The sequence below is a fragment of the Lucilia cuprina genome, chromosome 4 (assembly GCF_022045245.1).
Source record: "Lucilia cuprina isolate Lc7/37 chromosome 4, ASM2204524v1, whole genome shotgun sequence".
In the NCBI taxonomy this organism is placed as follows: Eukaryota; Metazoa; Arthropoda; class Insecta; order Diptera; family Calliphoridae; genus Lucilia; species Lucilia cuprina.
This window is the reverse complement of record NC_060952.1, coordinates 1,555,633-1,576,444: the sequence shown is the minus strand read 5'-3', so window position 1 is coordinate 1,576,444 and position 20,812 is coordinate 1,555,633. Positions and strand designations below refer to the sequence as shown.

General features: G+C 29.0%; 3 protein-coding genes across 7 annotated transcripts; all 3 read right to left on the bottom strand.

The window, feature by feature from the left end:
- Positions 1 to 371: 371 nt before the first annotated feature.
- On the bottom strand, positions 372 to 15,689 carry LOC111690525 (glutamyl aminopeptidase-like). Of its 5 annotated transcripts, none has more exons than XM_023453021.2 (12): positions 15,539 to 15,689; positions 4,856 to 5,244; positions 3,750 to 4,332; positions 3,482 to 3,629; positions 2,968 to 3,409; positions 2,812 to 2,909; positions 2,371 to 2,660; positions 2,165 to 2,308; positions 2,015 to 2,100; positions 1,540 to 1,945; positions 1,199 to 1,477; positions 372 to 1,133 (listed from the first exon to the last, which is right to left on the bottom strand). In XM_023453021.2, the coding sequence occupies exons 2-12, from the start codon at positions 5,091 to 5,093 to the stop codon at positions 722 to 724; spliced, it is 3,126 nt and encodes a 1,041-aa protein (XP_023308789.2). In that variant the 5' UTR covers positions 5,094 to 5,244; positions 15,539 to 15,689; the 3' UTR covers positions 372 to 721. The 5 variants fall into 5 exon arrangements, with proteins under 5 accessions (XP_023308789.2, XP_023308792.2, XP_046804063.1 ...); XM_023453024.2 differs by having other exon boundaries at positions 3,750 to 4,329; XM_046948107.1 differs by having other exon boundaries at positions 4,856 to 5,269; positions 15,539 to 15,643.
- LOC124419609 (thyrotropin-releasing hormone-degrading ectoenzyme-like) lies at positions 15,000 to 20,550 on the bottom strand. The gene is made up of 4 exons (XM_046949765.1): positions 20,547 to 20,550; positions 19,442 to 19,818; positions 16,724 to 17,094; positions 15,000 to 15,114 (listed from the first exon to the last, which is right to left on the bottom strand). The coding sequence occupies exons 1-4, from the start codon at positions 20,548 to 20,550 to the stop codon at positions 15,000 to 15,002; spliced, it is 867 nt and encodes a 288-aa protein (XP_046805721.1).
- LOC124419317 lies at positions 17,270 to 17,713 on the bottom strand. Its single transcript, XM_046948110.1, has 2 exons — positions 17,606 to 17,713; positions 17,270 to 17,539 (listed from the first exon to the last, which is right to left on the bottom strand). Exons 1-2 carry the CDS (start codon positions 17,631 to 17,633, stop codon positions 17,331 to 17,333), a joined length of 237 nt encoding a protein of 78 aa, XP_046804066.1. The 5' UTR covers positions 17,634 to 17,713; the 3' UTR covers positions 17,270 to 17,330.
- Positions 20,551 to 20,812: the final 262 nt, after the last annotated feature.

The following is a 20,812-nucleotide window of genomic DNA, read 5'->3' as shown; positions in this document are numbered from 1 at the left end:
GACACAGATCACAAGTAACGTGATCTGTCAAAATTTTGCGTAGAAGAATTAAGTGCTTACACATATTGGTGAAAGGCAGTGGTTTTGCCTTTCCGGCACTTAGCGCCAATTTTTCTTTAAATTTAACTTGATTAGGATTTCAAAATCCGGCTTCATACGAGCACACACTCTCGTAGAATAGTACGGATGGGATCACAATATGTAATGAAATTATTACAAGTCATCGGATTTCAAATATTCATTGACAATTTATAAGTTTCCTTTTATTTACTGAAATATTATACAAAACTGATAACTTTGTATTTCAGTTTTTTACCCTTTTTGAGTTACTTTAAAATGCAAAAAAGAAAAATTCCTCTTAGTTTATATTCTTTATATACAACAATTTTTAATAAATTTATTTTTTCCAATTTCTCATACAAAATTCGATAACGTAAATTCAATTTTTATAAACATGCAACTAAACAATATTAACCTAAAATAATAAAATATAAATTGAATAAGAAATAATATTACATTAAAAAATACTATTTAACATTTTAAACCTGAATAATGGATTAAAAAAAGTCTTATTAATGTTAGGTGATAGATAGATAATATGTATATATGTAGAAGACAAGAGTGTATAATACAGATCGAAATTGAAATAAAACTTTTATAATATACAAAAAAGCCACTTTAGTATAGATTAATAATGAAAACAACAACAATAATAAATTAATTAATTGATACTATTGGCAGTTGTTGATTCAGTGCTGTCTTCGGTAGCTTTTTGGGATTGTAGCCAATCGCCAACAGGTTTATAATTCTGTTCCAACCATTTAATGTTGTTCTTAACATTTTCTAATGCCTCTTTTCGAGCGGCAGTGCCAGCTCCAGCTTCTGGATATTTTGCAAAGAATGTTTCCATTTCTTCAAGCTTTGTTTGTGTTGCAAAACGGGATGTTATAGATGGAATCATGCGTCCCAAATAACGTTCATTAATGCCAAAACGTTCAACCAAACGTGGCCAATTTTCACGCACATAATCCCACACTAGAGGTTGACCTACGCGGTTTTGGGCAATATATTGCAGACAGCTGAAGTAATCCTGACTTCTTACATAGCTTTCATTCCAAGCCAAGTTAATGTAACTGAAATTATGGAAAAAAATTAGTTTTTGTTAATTTTAATGGTATATTTTAGATAAGAAATATACCGTTGCAATATCCATGGTTCATTAATAGCTGCTAAAGCTTCCATAAGTTTGACTTTTTCTTGAGCATCTTGTTCAGTCACAAACAAATCAAAAACTTGATTCCAGGTCTCTTCGTTACCAGCAACTTTCATACCATAGTAGTACACGGTAGAACGAATGTCCGGGTTAGGTCTAACACTTGGATTGGACAGCCACTCGTTAAAACGTTTACCAGCTTCTTCCAAAGCCTCTGAGTTGCCGTAACCACAGGCAGCATTCAAGATGGTTACACGCAAAAGACTTAAAAAAGGAAAGACCATTAAAAATTCTATTTAGATCATTTATCATAGATAGGAAAATACTTTTGCAAATGATCATCGCCAACATTCCAAGTCACTGATTCGTAAGCAGTTTTCAGTAACTGACGGGCGTAGTCCACAAAATCACGATATAAATCGGTAAAGTATAATAAATTCTTAATGGCACTTAGACGTGATGCAGCTACATTCCAGGGTACATAATCCAACTCTTTTTCTAAGTATTTACTTAATTCCAAAGCAATGCTGTAGTCGACTTGGCCAGCATCAGCCAAAACAAAAGCATCATTTATCAAATGGGCACGATCTGAGACACTAAAGACACCACGATTTTCGAACAAGGCCTTTGTCAAAGATTGCCACATATCCGTAGGGTAATTAACACGGTAGTAACCCACCTGATCCTTGTTGAATTTAATCCAATCAACGGTGGCAGGAGTTGTAACAGTTACTAAAAAATAAAAAAGGAATATATTTTATCTCAATCATTTATAAATACATAATAACACACAACACTTACATTCATTGTCATTATAATTGAAAATAGCTCGTTGAACTTCATTGTTGGCACTGGTGAAATAAGTTATTGGTATGGACCAATGATAACTGAAAAAATTAATATGAAATTTTAGTTTTTCAAATTTTATATAAACTGAATTGTGAATCTCACTTAAATTCGGAATCTTCGTAGGTGCCATTGTAGTCTTCAGGATTGGCAAAGAATCTCTTCTGTGTCAATTTGTAACTATTTCCGGTACGCGTAACTTCTACAACTGGTAAACCCATTTGTTCAGTCCATGTTTGCATAATTAACCTTTGCAAATATTTGTTATCATATTAATTTTATAACTAATAAAATCTCCACATAATACTTACTTGACATCAAAATCAAAGTTTAATGCTTCCAATTCACTAAGGAAATCATTAGTTTCGGCATTTTGATAGTAGAATCTATTCAAGTAATTAGTGGTAGCATTGCGGAATTTCTCTGCTCCAACTAAATCTTCTAACATACGAATGATAGAAGCTCCCTTAGAATAAGTGATGGAATCAAAAAGTTCAGTAATTTGATTGGGACTTTCAACAGTTTGTACGATTGGATGCGAAGCTAAAGTGGCATCCAGTTTCATTACACCATGCAAGTCAGCAATAAGGAATTGATCGAGCTGCAAAAAGAGTAGTATTTAATTATTTGTAAAAATAATAATTTTCAAAAAGGAAAATCAAGAGTTATAACTTTTGAACTTTTTAACAGATGTAAAGTTCTTTAGATGTAGTCATTATAAAATATATAATCCCTTATGTTAAACAACTTACCATTTGCCAATCTGGATGAACATGATTAACACCCTTATATTCAATATAACTGGCAAAGCCTTCATTTAACCACAAGTCGTTCCACCATTTCATTGTTACTATTAAAGAATTAAACGTTTTCAATAAACAATCATTTAATAAAAGGATTAAACCCACCTAAGTTACCGAACCACATGTGAGCCAATTCATGGGCTACGACTGTGGCAACACGTTGTTGATTAGAACTCGAACTAATAGTTTTGTCATACAATAAGGCAGTTTCACGATATGTTACCAAACCCCAGTGCTCCATAGCACCCGAGACAAAGTCAGGAATAGCAGCCATATCGAGTTTAGGCAGTGGATAAGAAATATTAAAGTAATCAATATAAAATTCAGTAACACTGGCACCAACATTAAGAGCATAATCAACTTTGTCGACTTGCGCAGCTGTTGCGAATACACGCATTTCAAAATCATTTTGACCTTCTAAAGTTCCTTTTACCATTTTCGATTTGTGAGCAAAATCAGATACAATAAAGCAAGCCAAGTACGTGCTCATGGGTACACTTTCAGCAAAAGTGACTTCGGTAAGACCGCCACCAATATCTTTTTCTTCCTATAAACAATTAAAAACAACCGATTAAAACACAAAACTTAATTATATTATCAAAATTAATATATAACCTACCTCAACATTCATGTTTGAAAGTGCATGATAACCGTCCCCTGTAGGTCTTACTACAGTTATGGTAAACATGGCCTTCATAGAGGGCTCATCAAAACAGGGGAATGCTTGGCGAGCATAAGTAGGTTCGAATTTTGAAGTTGCTATCCATCTGAAATCATTTTGATTGCCATTACGTAAGTTCTTTATTATTAAATTCATTAAAATACTAATAGGTTCGAAAATAAAATAAAATTTGTGCAAGATTTTAAAGCATTTTGCGTGTATGTACCTTTTTTCATTACGTTGCTCGTCAAAATAGGAACTTTGATAAAAACCTACAATACGATCTACCAATGAACCATTAAAAGCCAATTGCAATGAATAATTGCCCACTTCCAAGGGCTCGGCAAACTCGGTGACCCAATATTCCAATTGGTGATGTTCAAAAGTCAGTGACGGTGTGATTATGCGTGAAGGTTTCTCTTCATTGCCTAATTGCATGACTTCTTTGGTCACCACCGATAAAAATTTTGAGTGCACAGGTATGTACGAAATGGGTTTAATTACTTCCAGTCTTATAGTTACATTTCCGCTGAATGTTTTATTTTTCAAATCCGGTTGCAATATCAGATTATAACGCAAGGGCCTCAACTCTCTGGGCAAACGGAAAGACAAATGTTGTAAAACCTTTGATGTAGCCATAATGGACGGCGCTATTGTTGTCTTATTAAAAAGAAAAACCTTCGACTTGTGGGGTGACTGTGTTGTTGGTGTCACTGGACGAAATCTTAAAATTGGCTTGGTCGATAAACGCAAAATGTCATTTAGTTGTCCCTCCTCTGACACAATCGTATCGTTGTAGGTGAAATCTACTGTTTTATTATAGCAAAAAAATCAAATACTTTTATAAGATAAGATTTCTTTAGATTAAGCGTGTACTATCAAAATCACACAAAGATTTAAAAATCGAAATAATTAAAACTGAAGACAATCGCTAACAAAATCAAGGAATGACCGGCTAAAAAAAAAACAAAGAAAAAATCCAATTGGATTCACTCACTGCGAAATAATAACATGGATAGCATGACATTTATCAGGGTGATGCCATAGGTAGCAATGTGGCAAAAGTGTTGCCATATTAGAAAAAGTAATATATTCACCGTTAATTTTAAAAATAAAAAAATATTTTTATGTCCAAAAATTTTGGAATAATAATATAAAAAATAAATTTTAAGTCGAAATTCCATAATATAGAGAAATTTAATGCAATATTTCTTGATTTCAAGATATCTTTATTATTTGGAATATTTTGAAGTAATTTAGTTTATTTCGAAATCTTTGTATAATTTGTCGGTATATTTCTATTAAATTTATTAAATTTATTATTTGACCCACCTTTATAATTTTGTTCATTAACAATATTTCTACCGACATAGACTAATGCTCCTAATAAGAAAACACACAATACTAAGAGAAATATACAAAAGCCAGCTAATGTTAATACCGCATTACTGGGCTTTTTCGACAAATGATGCGTCTCTTTCATCCGATGATGATGTTCGTCTGTCGAAAGTGATGACCTTGGTCTTATGGGTATGGGCATTTTTGGTTGATGCTGTTGAGGCGGGTACATTTTGTTTTCCTTTTTCTTATTGATTTTTTATATTTTTTATTTATTATCTAAATATTTTTTAACTTTGGCAACTGTTAAATAAATGTTTACGCACTATAATAGCCTTTTGTTAACATTTGTAGAAGATTTAACGTTTCGATGTTTAATAATACTATTTAAAGAATGCGTATAAAGTGCTAATTATTATAGTGTTAGAAATAAAGTTTACAACAAGACATGCTAAAATATTGTGGGGAATAATACAAATAATCAAGTTGAATTTATGAATATTTAGTTGATTGTTTTGTAGGATTTAGAACCTATAGAACTTTAATATATTTCTAATGTTATGAAGAATTTTTGTTTTTCATATACATATATATTTTTTCAAAGTTCCCTTCATTCTTAAACTTTTATAGGAAATTGTTAGAATAGACATTTTGCAGTGAAATTTGTAGTTTTTCCAATCGAGAATTTTTAATTTTTTTTTTAAATAAGTAAACCTCTTAGTTTACCAACGACTGTAATTGCTTTTGAATAAGGTTAATATTGAGTAAATAAACAAAATGTTTGATAAAGAAAAACTCTTTTTTAACAAATTGTTTTTTATGTAGAACATTTAATCAGACAATATTGTACTCTTTGTGTGCTGTTGACATTTGTTGTACTCGTACTATTGACTATTATATTTGTATAAAAAAATAACACAACCATGTAATTTATTTTTTCACTAATATGCAAAAAAAAGATTGAAAAAATAAATACAAATAAAATATTTTAATAAAGCGAAGCACAACAAACTTAAATAATTTGCTTCCGGCGTCAAATAAATTGCTATACAATTTTGTTATTGTTAAACCCAACAGCAACAACAACAACAACAACAAAACTGAATTTGCTATAACATTCAACCATCATGTTAATGGTTCAAACGCTTTTGACTGATTTGTCTACATGCTCCCGCCAACAAACGTAATCTGTTAAAACATTCATGGATATTTTACGAGTATCCAGCATTGTAGACGAAATGAATAAATGATTCAGACTCTGTTGAATTAGGTTTCATCTTTTTGTTAAGAAAATTTATTACTTGATTACTTTTATATTCATTTCTCTTTACGCATCATGTAAATAAACTATTGAAAATAATATTAAAAATCTAAAAATACAACGCATTAGTTTAACTTATGTTAAAGTTGTATTAAAACTTGTTTGAATTATGGCCAAGTTAAGTTGATTTGTAATATGTCTGACAGTCGTTGTTGTCATTTTCAATTCACTTTCTATATAAGTAAAATACTTTATTACCGCAAGTAAATAAATTCGCACATAACTATGTATGTACATATGTATGTACTTGTAGTTGTTATTTTACATGTAGATGGTAGTGTAACAAGTATTTAAACACATTAGAGGTGGTTACGGTGGCTTTTGCATTACTAACGTTAGAGGTGGAATTGTATGAAACTTAACCAAGGTTGTTGGCACGATGTCGAAATTAACCCTCTTTTCAAAATACATAATGTATGTTTTTAGTTTTTGCAATATTATTGTTTGTAGTACTTATTAATTGAAAATGTAACATTATATATATTTTTGTAATTTATTCAAGATTTTTGGAAAATTTTATAAATCTAAATTAATGTTTGAAATATGTTCGTACTCAATATAAAAGTAATCCTGAAATACAATTTGAAATACATTTTTCAAAAAAGACTAAGGACATTCTTTAAAATGCCATATAATGCAAATTAAACATGAAATTTATCTCTAAATAACAAAATTTTCCCTCAATAATCTCATATTAGTAAAAAAGACAATTATGCACATATTTATATGACTGCTTTTATATTTAATTTGTACGTTTTTCTTTCCTTTTCAAAGAGAAAATTCGGAAATGAAAAACTAAACAATTAATTTGTTTACAGGTTGGTTTATCATGGCGTATGAATTACGATTAAATATTAGCAAAGTTTAGAAATAAATAGTATTTAATGAACATATGTTTATTTTAATTAAAAGAAAAGCAAACAAGATACATATATGTTAATTAAATGATAATGCATTACCATAAAATGATTTGCATTACCATAAAATAATAAAAACATATATTTTATTTCTCAACATCTAACGAAATAAAATATTAAATCATAGTTCAATCATATTAATGCACGGACGTATGTATTGAAATAAGATTTAGTTGGAAATTTTGTTTTTATTGTTATAACATTAAAAACAGTTTTGAAATTTCCCTCGATGAAAAAAATTTTTGGTTTTTAATTTGTTATTAAGTTAAAAAGAAATTATTTATAATACAAAGAGAAATGAAAAAAAACTCAAACATACTAAATATTTATTAAAAAGCAAAAATGTCGAGAAACGGTTACTGGTAACAAATTTAAATATCTTTTGTAAAAACGATATTTTTTTCTCCTTAAAAACGGGACCATTCGAGTGGTACGTATGTACATACTTTTGCAAATCTTTTATTAATTACCAAAAAGATTAACTCCCTAAAACATTTTAAAAAGTTTTTTGTGAAACCATTTTGAAATCAATATTTTGTTATTTGTTAACATTAAAACTATGTTGTAAGTACTCATAGTAATTTAAATAAATCATAACTGATTAGACTTAATCACTTTGGCTAATGAGTTACCCACATACATACATGCATACATACATACATACATACATACATACATACATACATACATACATACATACATACATACATACATACATACATACATACATACATATTTTTATGTGTAAATAGAAAAAAATTACGAGTATGTATATGTAGATGTTGCAACGAGTTAGTGAGTGTTTAAAATAAATGTATTTGTGTCATTATTGTCATTATTATTAAAGTTTTGCACTTTAAAAAAATTAATAAACAAAGAACAAGTTAGATAGCTTGGCATTATTATTCAGTTATGACTAAACCCATCATCATTATCATCATCGTAACAATGATGATTATCTTTTATTCTGAACTATCGTATTTGCAATCGCATTCGGTTTTCGTACATATTGTATTATTGTTCAGTTTCAAATATTATTTGGATTTTTTCTCTCATTTTTTTGTATTATAATTTTGTTGCCATTGTTATACATACTTATAGATGCATTCATTCAGTCAGTCAGTCAGTCATTAATTTGTACGTGTAGGTTGCGTCATGTCACTCAAAGTGTCAGTATAATCTTCAATCTTTCTATAACAAAAACACATTCATACTACATACAACCAAACATACATTAATTTTAATGTGTATTCATGCAACATGTGTGTTTAAAATGAGTAGAATGTATAACAATCAATTATGACAGTTGGTGGAGGCATACAAAAAATTCAAATTTCACAAATGCATCTGGTTATTTTTACAAAAAAGCTAATTTGTAATAATTTAGCAAATTTTATTTATTTTATTAGTTTATAAAATTTATTTACATGTTATTATTTCTCTACGGAAATTATATTGTATTGACATGGTTTCAAAATATGTACCACTTACTCAACTTAGATATTAGCACATAAATCATTAAACAGGTGTATTCAGAGGACTGGTATTTGTATCCATATCATTCATATGCTGATGTGATCGAACTTGTGAGTATACAATATACATACATATGTATGTACTCTTTATCTTAAGATGAATTATTTGAATTATCTTCTAGAGATGCACGTATTTATGTCATATATACCTATTAAATCTTTACCAATTTTATAAAGTGTTATAGTTTTAATTACTATTTAATAGTTCAATTCAGCTGTTATAATAGTTAAACAGTATTAAACTAAAGTTTGCTTATAGTATTTTATATTTGAAATTAACTTTTAGATGCAAAAAACGTGACTTCGAAAATAAGTAAATTTTATACCCTACACCACTTTAGTGGGAAGGTTAAGATCGATCCATTATTTCACCTAGCCCCCATACAACAGAACCCCCGAATAGGGCTTGTAAACCATTTAATCAAACTACAGGTCGCAATTTTGGAAATAATTCAATGAAATTCTTTGGTATTCTATGGTACCGTAGACAAAGCCTATTGAAAATGGTTAATATCGGTCCATTAATTTTAACCAAGCCTCAAACGACATTTAAGTTCATAATTATGTTTAATATACTGGTATCTCGACAAAAAGCTACAAAACCAAATTCTATACTAGCCTTGATGACCCTAATGAATTTTATAATTATAGGGTCTCATTTGACCCTAGACCCTATAAATAGCCCCCCTTAAAAATTTGTCTTAAATGTCAACAATTTTATGCAACAATTAATTGCTTTCGCATATCTGAGGCAAGGTACAATTCAACTTTAATGCTTTATTATGAAAACTTAATCATATTTAATTTTTCTAACGGGTGTAAGGTATTATATTCTCGGCCTCGCCTGTCTTTAATTATTTACTTGTTACTGATTTTTTTTATAAAAAATGTATGGCAAACATTGAATTTTCGATGAATTTAGCTAATTTGAGAAATAATTTCAATGTTTTATTTTTACAACTGAATTAAGAAATGTCACTTTCGATAAATAAAGTTGAACATATATAGTAAGTATTGTTTTCTATAACAAAAATATTTTATCAATTGGAAACAAGTGTGTATGTAGTTACTTGTATATTATACGAGAATTCATGATTTTAAAAAAAAGCAAATACCAGATTTTTTTCAATTTATGTATATATGAATGTTTAAAGTTTAACGTTCTTAAATAATGATTAAAATTTATACATATTAAAACATATGTGCAACCGGATTGTTATGTGATCGATTTAATCAGTGCCTGCTATCGTTATTTAAACTTCCGGTTATCTGAAACTGCATATAATTTTTCCACTACACAAATATGAGAAATTCACTTATGAGACAGAATACTTATTTGGAGATCTAGTTTTTAAAAGGATAGAAATAAATTAATATGAACATTTCTGAATTACAAGTTTACTAAAAAGCTAAAACTTTTTTGTATATATAAAGGCTCTGACCCAACACAAAAAATCGATTTGGATGAAATTTTCACCAAGGTTTTCACATCTATCGATCAAGAACTGACGGACTTAGAAGGGGTTAACGTTGTACATTTTGGTCATACAGGTTTTTATAGAAATTAGTGTAACTATTCACCTATTGGTCCTAGCACATATTGTAGTTCAGACAGATAGATGTACTTACTTTTAAAAGTTGGGTCTCTTGACACCATATTGCCCATAAATATAAAGGAACTAACTTTATAAAATGTAAACTTATCTTTAAATGAACTTAAATTCTTCTAATTAAACTTATTTATCAGTTACAGACATATCATTTAAATGCACAAGTCATTACAATTGTCTGTATTTGTGTTTCAAACAAAAAAAAATGCAGGTCAGTTACTTATTTAAATGAAAGGCGTAAATATATTTTATCTTTAGTTACACAAGCACAGTAGGACGAGGATAAGTAAATATGCGAAATTTTAAAAATGCTTTACTTATATAAATATGTATGTATGTTTTTGTAATTATTTATGCTTTAATATAATTTTAAAATTTTTCTAATTCTATGATATAAAATTTAAAGATAAAACTATAGATACAACTTTTTTTAGCTCAAAAATTACCTTGCTTTGTTTTATGATTCCCAAAATATTTTAAATCTAGCGATGACCGTTCGTGAGCTGGACCAAATTAAAAAAAGATATTTTGGAATTTTTTTGAAATATGGGGTATCGTAAAACCGCGACATTAATGTATAAATCACAAAATAACCGTCTGCTAAAAATTGTTAAATTCCAAAAAAATATATAAAATTGTTAGGTTTTTCGATAATAAAAATTTTGCGCACCACTAGACTTGGCTTCAAAAAAAACATTCAAATGATACCACATATTGTATATTTTATTTAAGAAATGCTGTTAAATTTAAAAAAAAAAATAGATAAAAATGGACATCGATAGAATAGAGATATTTTTAACAAAGATTATTTGAAGCTGTGTAAAATATTGAATTTAACATGAAAAATCGATATTTTCATTAAAACTGTACAGCTCACGAATGGACAACACTTAACCGAAAATATTTTGGGTAACATCATATTACCGGGAGGTAACTCAAGCACCATTATTTGTGATTCTGTCTAATGGACATACTTATTAAAAAATATAACAGTTTAAAATAAAACGGACTTAAACTACATTCTTGTAAATGCAGTTCAATATTGAGGAATAAATTTGCATTAATTTTTTCAAATAAGTTTATAACTTTGAAAAATTAAAATGCAAATTTTGCAAAAATTTCAAAAGAAGAAACAATAAATACTCACAAATTGATTCAAAGTCATTTTAAAATGATAATTTAACAAATTCCTTTATAACAATAATGTAAATTAACTCAGCAAGACCTTAAGATAATAATAGTTTTTTTTTTTTTTAAATAAAGTATGTAAATATTCACCACATACTCCCTTGTTACCCTGACACACTGACACATTTTTAAAATTCTTCACCAAAAATAAAAATAATCTAAACATTTAATTAAGTAGGCAGCTGGAAAACACTCGTAACTCGTATTTAACAACTACAAAATGAGAGTTTAGTATAAAAAAAACCTTTTTAATCGTCTATTAGTTTATACACACTCAATTTACTATTTGCTAGAGCTTCTTATTTGTCCAAAAAAAATAAATAAATTAAAGCATATTAAATTCATGTTGCGCATGCGCACGTGCAAAGAATTTTAAATTTTAAACAAAATTTGTATGCGTAGTACGAATAAAAACAAATCCATAAATGCAATCTTTTGGGTGCAGTTAAATAAATAAAACTGTCAAGGGTGTGAGTAATTGATTATTTTGGCTAAACAAAAAAATGTATTCCCAACACTTAGGCAAATCGAAGGAGATTAAAAATACGCACTGTGCTTAATGTATTGGAAGGCGAGCTATAAATTCTGCAGCTTTTTAGCCCAGTATTCATATGGCAAAACTGTTGAATATACTTTAAAAAAAAATTAATTTGTTTTAAATATTATACAATATATTAACTTTAATGCTATCCTTCATTTCTTTACATAAAAAAATAATAATAATTAACTTTCATCACATTTTACTTAATCGATTTTAAATTCATAATTGTTTCTTAAGTTCTTTAATAATTATAACAATAATCTTTTACTTTGTAAAATTTAACAAATTGTATTAATTAAACAGAAAAAAACAGAAAGTTTGTAAGAAAATACATAAATTAAAAAAATGTCAATGAGCTAAATACATAAACAACAAAATCCACTGACATTCTATCGTATTTTTTTCTTTATTGAATGTTTGTCTGTGAATAAGAAACTAGTCGTCAGTTGTTGTCCCAACAAAGATCGTTTGCTCATAACAAAACAATGCTAGAAATTTAAGCAACAAGTCAAGTCAGAAGAAAAAAATCACTAAATAAAACTTGCAAAGAAGAATATAAAAGTACGAGTGAGTTTTTATAAAACCGGTAATAAATATATACATGGAGCAATTACTTGGACAAGTTGCATGGTTAAGGTACGTGTTCGTTTGTCTGCCTCTTAAAGTGTAGAAAGTACTCTAACCCGTATTTTGAGTCACAACAAGTCGAAGTAAGAAAAATAAATAAACACCACATGACTAAAGAAAAAGTATAGAACCCACATTCAGACATACATATGCATAATGTTCGATTCAATTGAAACGTTCATTGTAAAGTGCGTATTATTTAGTACAAACAATGTTTTTTTTTTTTTTTTGTCTCAAGTCAGTCCATGCAACCTAAATACAAATTACAATAAAAATGCATTTAAAATACAAAATTAAATGACATTAATCATATGAATACAAAGCAGGTGAATGAAGAAAACAACATAAAATTTACTAAAACAACTAAAAAAAAACTGAAAAAAGAAATAGTTTAAGACCACAATGAAATTGAAACCAAAAAGAAACATGCTGTAGTGTGCTCTGCATTTATCCAGGACGAATTTTGGATACCTTTTCTATAAAGAATATTTTAAAGTAGATAATTAACACAGTTCAAATTAAGAAAAAACTATTTTTAATAATTACTACTAATTCCAATGTTTCTAATATCACAAAACTACTCCCTTAAAAACATTATTGGAGTACGTGGTCCTCATATGGACCCTGTTTATTTTTTTGAAAACAACATATTTTTTTATCATTAATTATAAAGTATTATGTTATTCTATAATTATGGATTTTGTTAATAATCTGATGACCGTGGTCCTAGGAGATCGCAAAGTTAAAAGGGATATAATTTTTTTTAGATTTTGATTAGTTTTGGACAAGTCCTTGTAATTTGCGATGACGGTGACACCCATAGTCGTGGCAGCTTCTATATAAAAAACTCAGTATGTCTATTTTCGGAGACATTTTAGTATCAATTAAAAACTACATTTCTGAAATTATCTGGAGTAACAATAGGGACAGAATAAATTGTATATCTCGGCTTCTATTAGAGGTAGAAACTCGACCAACTTTGACTTCTATGTAAACATTTGCGAAATAAATTTGTGGACTAGCAATAGAGGCACATCCCATACGATTAAAAAAACTGGGAAATCATAATATAATCTTAAGATTTTGCTCAATAAACATTGATATTAATATAATTTATACAAAAATGTTTTACATATATTTCCACTACCGTTTCAAAAGCGTTAATTAAGCTTTTTAGTATGGTAAGTAATTACTATGGATGCCAATCGGGATTGATTTTATTCGGGATATAAAGATTTCCAAATCCCACAAAATATAAAAAAAATTCCAAAAATTGTAAGAAATTATTTCCCATACCATATACATATCAATCTTAATGTACATATTTTCTAATATAAAGAGCTTCTTAATAAACTTTACGTGTACGTAGAATATACTAAATAATGGAATAAGAACGTTCCTCTAATGCGTTTGCACAACATGTAATATATATCACGAATTATAGGTTATTATAGAGAACCTGCTATTTATATAAGTAGGATGTTTTATAAGGATTTTAAAATCCTAAAAATCCCGGGATTTCCCGTTTCACATCCCTAATATTTAATAAAAGATTTGCAAAAGTATTTATGTACAATAGAGTTTGCAGGAAGGAGAAAAGGTGCTGTTGTTTCCAACGATATTTAAAGTTTTTTTCATTGACCGTTTCTCGACATATTTTTTTAAATACATTTTTAAAGAGCTTGATCAAGTAAGTACTAATAACTGTTTTGATCTTTCTATAGCAAAATATTTTAAAACTTTTAAGCGGAAAACATAACTAAAATATTAAATATTTCATTTCGATATTTTCATCTTCAAAGTAGAAGATAAATTTGGAAAATCTTGCAATCAAAAATATTTATTTAGTATTTCTTCATTTTAGTAGAAACGCTGTAACAACTTTTAATATGCTAATTTTAGTGATCATAACATTTTTGAATTGCTTGTAATAATTAATGTCAAAAAGATTGACTTCCAGCTGTAGGGTGTATTAATTGTATTACCATTCTTTTTAAATGTCTATTGATCGTTTGACTTTGCAAGTGTACAAGTAAGCGATAGTGTATATACAAGATATGGTTGAATAAACATCATCTTTTAAACCAAAATAACAATAAACCAATAAACCGTAAACAATACAAATACGTACGAATGGTGAATACAAACAAACACGAGTACAAAAAAATAGCAAAGAATCTAAACAAATATAATGAAATAAGCAGTCATTAAGGTGTTGATGAACTAAAAGACGCTTTATTCTTACTACACCGCCCCCCAATTTGTAGTTGCGATTAAGAATTATTGTGGCATTATTTGGCGTGCCTCTATTCAATTCTTAATAATCGGTCGGTCTGTTTGTCAGTTCGCCAGTAGTCAATTGAGGTTAAATATTTATTTTATTTTATTTAATTTATATTTTAATACTTCAAGTAGTTAACAATAACTTTGAAATGCTTTTGATTTATTTGATCAAAAAAACCTGTTCCATGATATTTAGGCCATATTCGTATGGCTGTTGGTTGGTTGTTTTTGCTAGAGTAAATAATAATAAAAACAAAAAGAATAAATGTTTTAAAGAAGAACAAGACCAAGATGAAACAAATGTTTGTAAATTCATTCATTCTCATTCATCTCTTTAATTTGTATAATTTAATGTTTAGAAAAGATGACATTTTTCATTTCTTATTTCCACTTTTCTATTTATTGATTTCACTTTCTTTTTTTCTTTAAAATACATATAATTATAAATATGTATGTATAAGATATAGTTGTATTTGAACTTTTCATATGACCACTATCACTATTTGTTGAATTCAAAATGATTATTTGTTTGACCACAATATTTGTTTGGACGGTTTTTAAATTTTGCTTTCTTTCGTTTATTAATATAACAAAATTAATGATAAGTCAAGTTAATTGCATTTTTCTTTTTTAACAATTGACAATCACTTGTTACCGATTTGTGTTTTTTTTTTGCAAAAAAAGAACCGTTAGTTTTTATCTTTTTTAATTTTTTCTCTTTTTCGTTGAAATTTTTTGTCCGCTTTTGACCAACGTTCACTCTCGACTAAATATAAGTTTTGATTTTAATACTTCATGAAGACTTAGTAAGTCAAACACACTTTTTTCAATTCCAATACACGCTTTCATTTGTTTTTGCTTTTTTTATGTGCTGTTTTATACAAAGAGTTGCTTGTGTTTTCGTTGTTATTATTGTTGTTGTAGTGGTTGTTATTGTCATGATGTTGTATCGAGTACAAGTTTCGATGTTTGTGATCTTTGCAGATCATTGCTTTATAATGAGACCGGCTTTTCAGTTTTGGAGCATAAGTATTAAGGCGAGCTTATGAAGAAAAATTTGAGAGTATGTGAGATAAACATTGTAATGTGGGCCTTTAGTTTGTTACGATTGTACAATTTTTTGGCCATTTTGAGTTATAAATGTTTATGGTAAAGAACTGCAAATAATTGTTATTACGCGATTTCAAAATAAACTTTTTCAAACTAAACAAATTACTATTGCGGTCTTCAGTTCGCTATTACTATTTGTTGATGTTAGTAACGACCAAACATATTGATCTCAAACACACCTTAAGTATACCAAACGACTAAGAATCATCTTCTGAATATTTTAACGCAATTTTAAATAAGATTTTAGTGATCGGACTATAGTTGATCATATCTCCATAAAAACGTTTATATCGGTATAGCGTATGATATGGTCTGACTAAATCATTTTTTTTTTCGTTATCAAAACATCATACTAACTGAATCTTTTCTTATGTCGGTATGATTGTCTTTGTTGATTATGGGTCAATGTATTTATTTATATGCTTTATTAAATGTACCAATTTTTATTAAAAGTTATTAAATTTGGTATTTTTGATTTTAAGGTCAAACAGATTTGTATATTTAGAACGTCTATGAAAATAGATAAGATTTAACAACACGCAAAAAATTGTTATCATTGTTTTGTTTATAGGTTAAGAATTAGAAATCACAAAATTTCATCTAATGGGGAACATTGGATGAGAATTAGGTTTTGCTCGTTATGTTAAAAAAAATCAATTTAATTAATTCTATACATTACACAAAATGCTATATCATGCACAATAGGAATAAATAGTTAGAGCACACTTACCTATCTTTATTGTCAGCACTTAAATATGAACTAGCATAAAAGCCCACAAGGCCATCCAACTGACAACTATAACTTATGGAAACAGTGTATGGAGTCGACGTATACAATATTTCTTCCAATTCAATAAACAGCATTTCACGTTCAACATCCAAATAGAACTTTTTAACTCGTATGCGCATACGAGCCATCATATTCAAAATACTCACAGAATTTATTTCCAAATCCTTGGCATGCAACACGATCAAATTAGTTTCCTTGTCGATTTCAATTTGAATCGATACGGTACCTTCACAGATTTTGGCATTTAGTTCAGGAAGAATGTAGAGTTTATATTTAATAGGACGGATGTCATTGGGAAGACGATAAATTATCTAAATAAACCAAATTCCAAATAGTTTTACAACATAAAGTAATAAAATTTTACGACAAAAGTTTGGCGGGTTTAACACAAAGTAATTAAAAAAGGTAGCAATAGTTCTTATCAGATAAATTTAACTGGAATAATTTAATTATTAAGTTTATTTGGTAAAAAAAAAAACAATATGTAGTTAGTTAGAACAAATTCAAAAATATTTTAACATAATTATAAACATTACGATGTTGGTGGCTAAGAAGCTGCCATAGAAGTTGTCAATTTGTTGGAACCATTTGCAACCATTGATTGTATATATAATTCTAAAATTTCCATTTTAACTTTTGATTCCTTTAAGTCGGCCGACATGCTGGCATTATCCACAGCCAATATGACAATGACCACAATTAAAATGGTCGTTAGTAAACCCAAAAATATTGCAAATCCTTTGGCGGTACATTTTTCTAAAAGTTAATATAAATTAAAGAGTTTCTCTTCGGCAACATATATCGCTTTTATTTACTATTTACCTTTCAATAAATTTAAGAAATGAACCATGTTACTTATATTATAATAAAACTTGAATTTAGCTAGTACCGTTAAATATCAACACAAATTTGAGAGTGAGACCGAGTAAAGTTTTGGACATTTTCTTCAAACAGACTGACCATTATCAGACCGTTAAACGAAAAGTTAAACTTAACGAAACTTTTTAACTATATTATATTCTAAAGTCTAATCATATCGTTATATGTAGATATAATTCAATTAAGCAAAAACAATAATTATCACAATTATGATACGATATTTGTTGATAAGTTGGCATGTAATAAAATTTCATATACCGCTTCATCAGTCATATAAAAAATAACTTTTTTGGTTATTTCCTTTATTATACGTAATAAAAAAATTATCATAGTTTGTATCTGTTTTTATAGGCATTTAATTATTAAAACTGTTATTAATAATAATATTAGTAATACATGATTTTTTATTAACTTAACATATTTCGCTTGGATGTCAAAGATGTTAAGTCATCCCTGGTTTTATTTAAACGTTTAAAAGCCCCTCGATATGTTTACAAGAACTTTAAGGACACTTTAATTCGTTTTATTAAAAATATCAAGGACATTCGTAAATTTTCTGTTTTTCTATTTATAATAAAAAATCACTTCCATACGGAAAATAAAATAAAAAATATGTTTTCTACTAAATTATCTTTGCAAGACAGACTGTCGATAGTTTTAACGTGAGCACCTGCCGTGTCGGCCTTATCTCACGGTGGTCTTTTTCATCCACAGGGTAGACTTGAGAACGGTCTACCATCGCCCCTTTGTCTTCAATGAAGACGCAGGTGGCAATTTTTGCACATTGGCTATGACCGGTACCATGCGCAAGTACTTTGCTGGAGTACTCGAGCTATCTAATCTCTTGCCAAAGTAGTCACGTTGTAAGTCAACCACACTACTATGGCTTTGTTGATTCCTCAACAGCACCTAGAGACGTAACCGGTGGACCGAAGCACGATCCATCAATAAGCCGTAGACATTGTTCTTACTCACAGTGACACGCTGTGGCAAGTCTGATATAAACAGAGTAAACTCTGAACATATCTGGACAAGGAAGGAAAATTAATTGGTATCACTTGTACCTTTCATCCATCATCATTCAACCCAGCACACATCCCATTTATCCGACACATTCATAGAGAAAAACATACGACACACTCATTTAGGTATACGGGTGGATGAGTCCCGCATACCTCTACATTCATTCCGTATCATATACAATTGACCCCAACCCATTTCCAACGCTTAGTCCCACAGTCACTCCTCTGTGGGGTATCTGTTGATTTTCGGCAACACCACCGAACCTTATCCCGAAATATTGACTATTATCATGCATCAGTCTTTTAACCGCCACTTATTCTCTTCCCGCGAATTTGGGTCCAACCAACAGCCACTACGTGGATCCCGAAGGAACCTCAACCAACTGACCAGCCAGGACATAGTCCTGCGGGCAACTGGCCACCCGTAGTACCAGATTATGCGGTGCTCTGGTCAGACCTCTGGCAATCTATGCAAGGACTAAGCCAAGCAGTAGACTGAGACACCAATTTTTCAATCCCGGTCAAATTGGAGGTATTGGGCCCTCTTTATACCCCGGGATTGTAATAACACCAAGGCGGAGGTCTTCGCCAAGGTAACATGCCCCCGGGGGGAATCTTTGCAAGACAATACTACTAAGCATTTGAAGCCCGACATTCACACTTTCATACAAATAGTCTTGTAAATATTGTAATGGATATAAAAAATACAACAGCCAAACTTTTTTATGTATAGAAAGAATAGATACTATTAACTCACCTCTTCGGGATTAGGAAGATCAGTAGGCAATGTAGGAAAAGTTGGATTATTTGGTACTGTCATTGTAGGCCAAGGGAATTCAGTGGAAGGGCTAGAAGAAGATTCTCCTCCACCTGGTGTACTCTTTGTAGTTGGATCTGTTACATCAGAAGTAGATGGTAGTGATTGTTCAGTCGATGGCGTTGAACCGATTGTAGGCGATGGTGTAATAGGTGTTGTAGAACTAGTTGTCAAAGTTGAAATTGTATCCAATTTATCTAGAGCATCCTGTAAATCATTTTCCAAATTAGACTTTTCAACAGCCAAAACAATTGTTGATACGCAAAATGCCGTAGTAGCTAAAGCGAAAAATATCGCTATTCCTTTTGCTGTTAACGCTGCAAATTTCAGGATATTATTTGAAAAATTTCACCGCAAAAAGAATTAAAAAACTTACTTAACATTTTTTTGGTTTAAAAAGAAAAAAAAAATATTTTTTAAAAACGTTTTGACGATTTGAAACTAAACCGCCAACTGTTGGTGAAATTACAATGTCACTTAACAATTGAACTTTAATATCTTTTGTTTTCAATTTTATCACAGAACACACAATCACACTTCACATAAGACAACACAAGCGCATATATAAAATTTATATCAATTTTACTGATATTATCGCATTTCTATTTTATCACTTGGACTTGCTTAAAATATATGCAATTAATTTATGGTCTTTTATTGATATCAGAGTTAAAAATGCCTCAAATTATTATTAGCTTTGTAGACATTGTAAAATTCTGAATTATCCAAAACGACAATTAATTAATTGCCACCATTTGTAAAATAAAAAAATAAATAAATCATAATTTTGCCAGTAAACAATTAAGCAATATTTTGGTAATAAAGTTTTCGTGACACCAAAAAATTATTTTTTAATAACAAATATTTAATCAGCATTTTCTGAAAACTAATAAAAAAAAATTTTAACCCAAGAATTATTTATTTTTATAGATTTGCACTAGAACTATTAATACAACATAAAAAATATTCTTAAAAATTTAAACCAACATTTTTTAAACTTCTCAATACGTTTTGTGGAACTCGTTCAGTATTGTTATTAATTTACACATTTTTCGGTTTCCCTGGTTATTATTTTTTCTATTTACTTTACTGGCATATAAATTTATTGCATTATATACATGCTTAATTTAATATTTTGTATTGCATACTTTAAGGCATATAATAAACATTTTTATTCTCTGGCTGGTGAATTTTTATTTAGAAAATTATTGTTATGCTAATATTGATCATTAAAATTTTTATCGATCTATTAAGTTCCGATACATAATTAATTTTTGCTAGCAAATTTTTTAAAAAAGTGCATTTTATTTT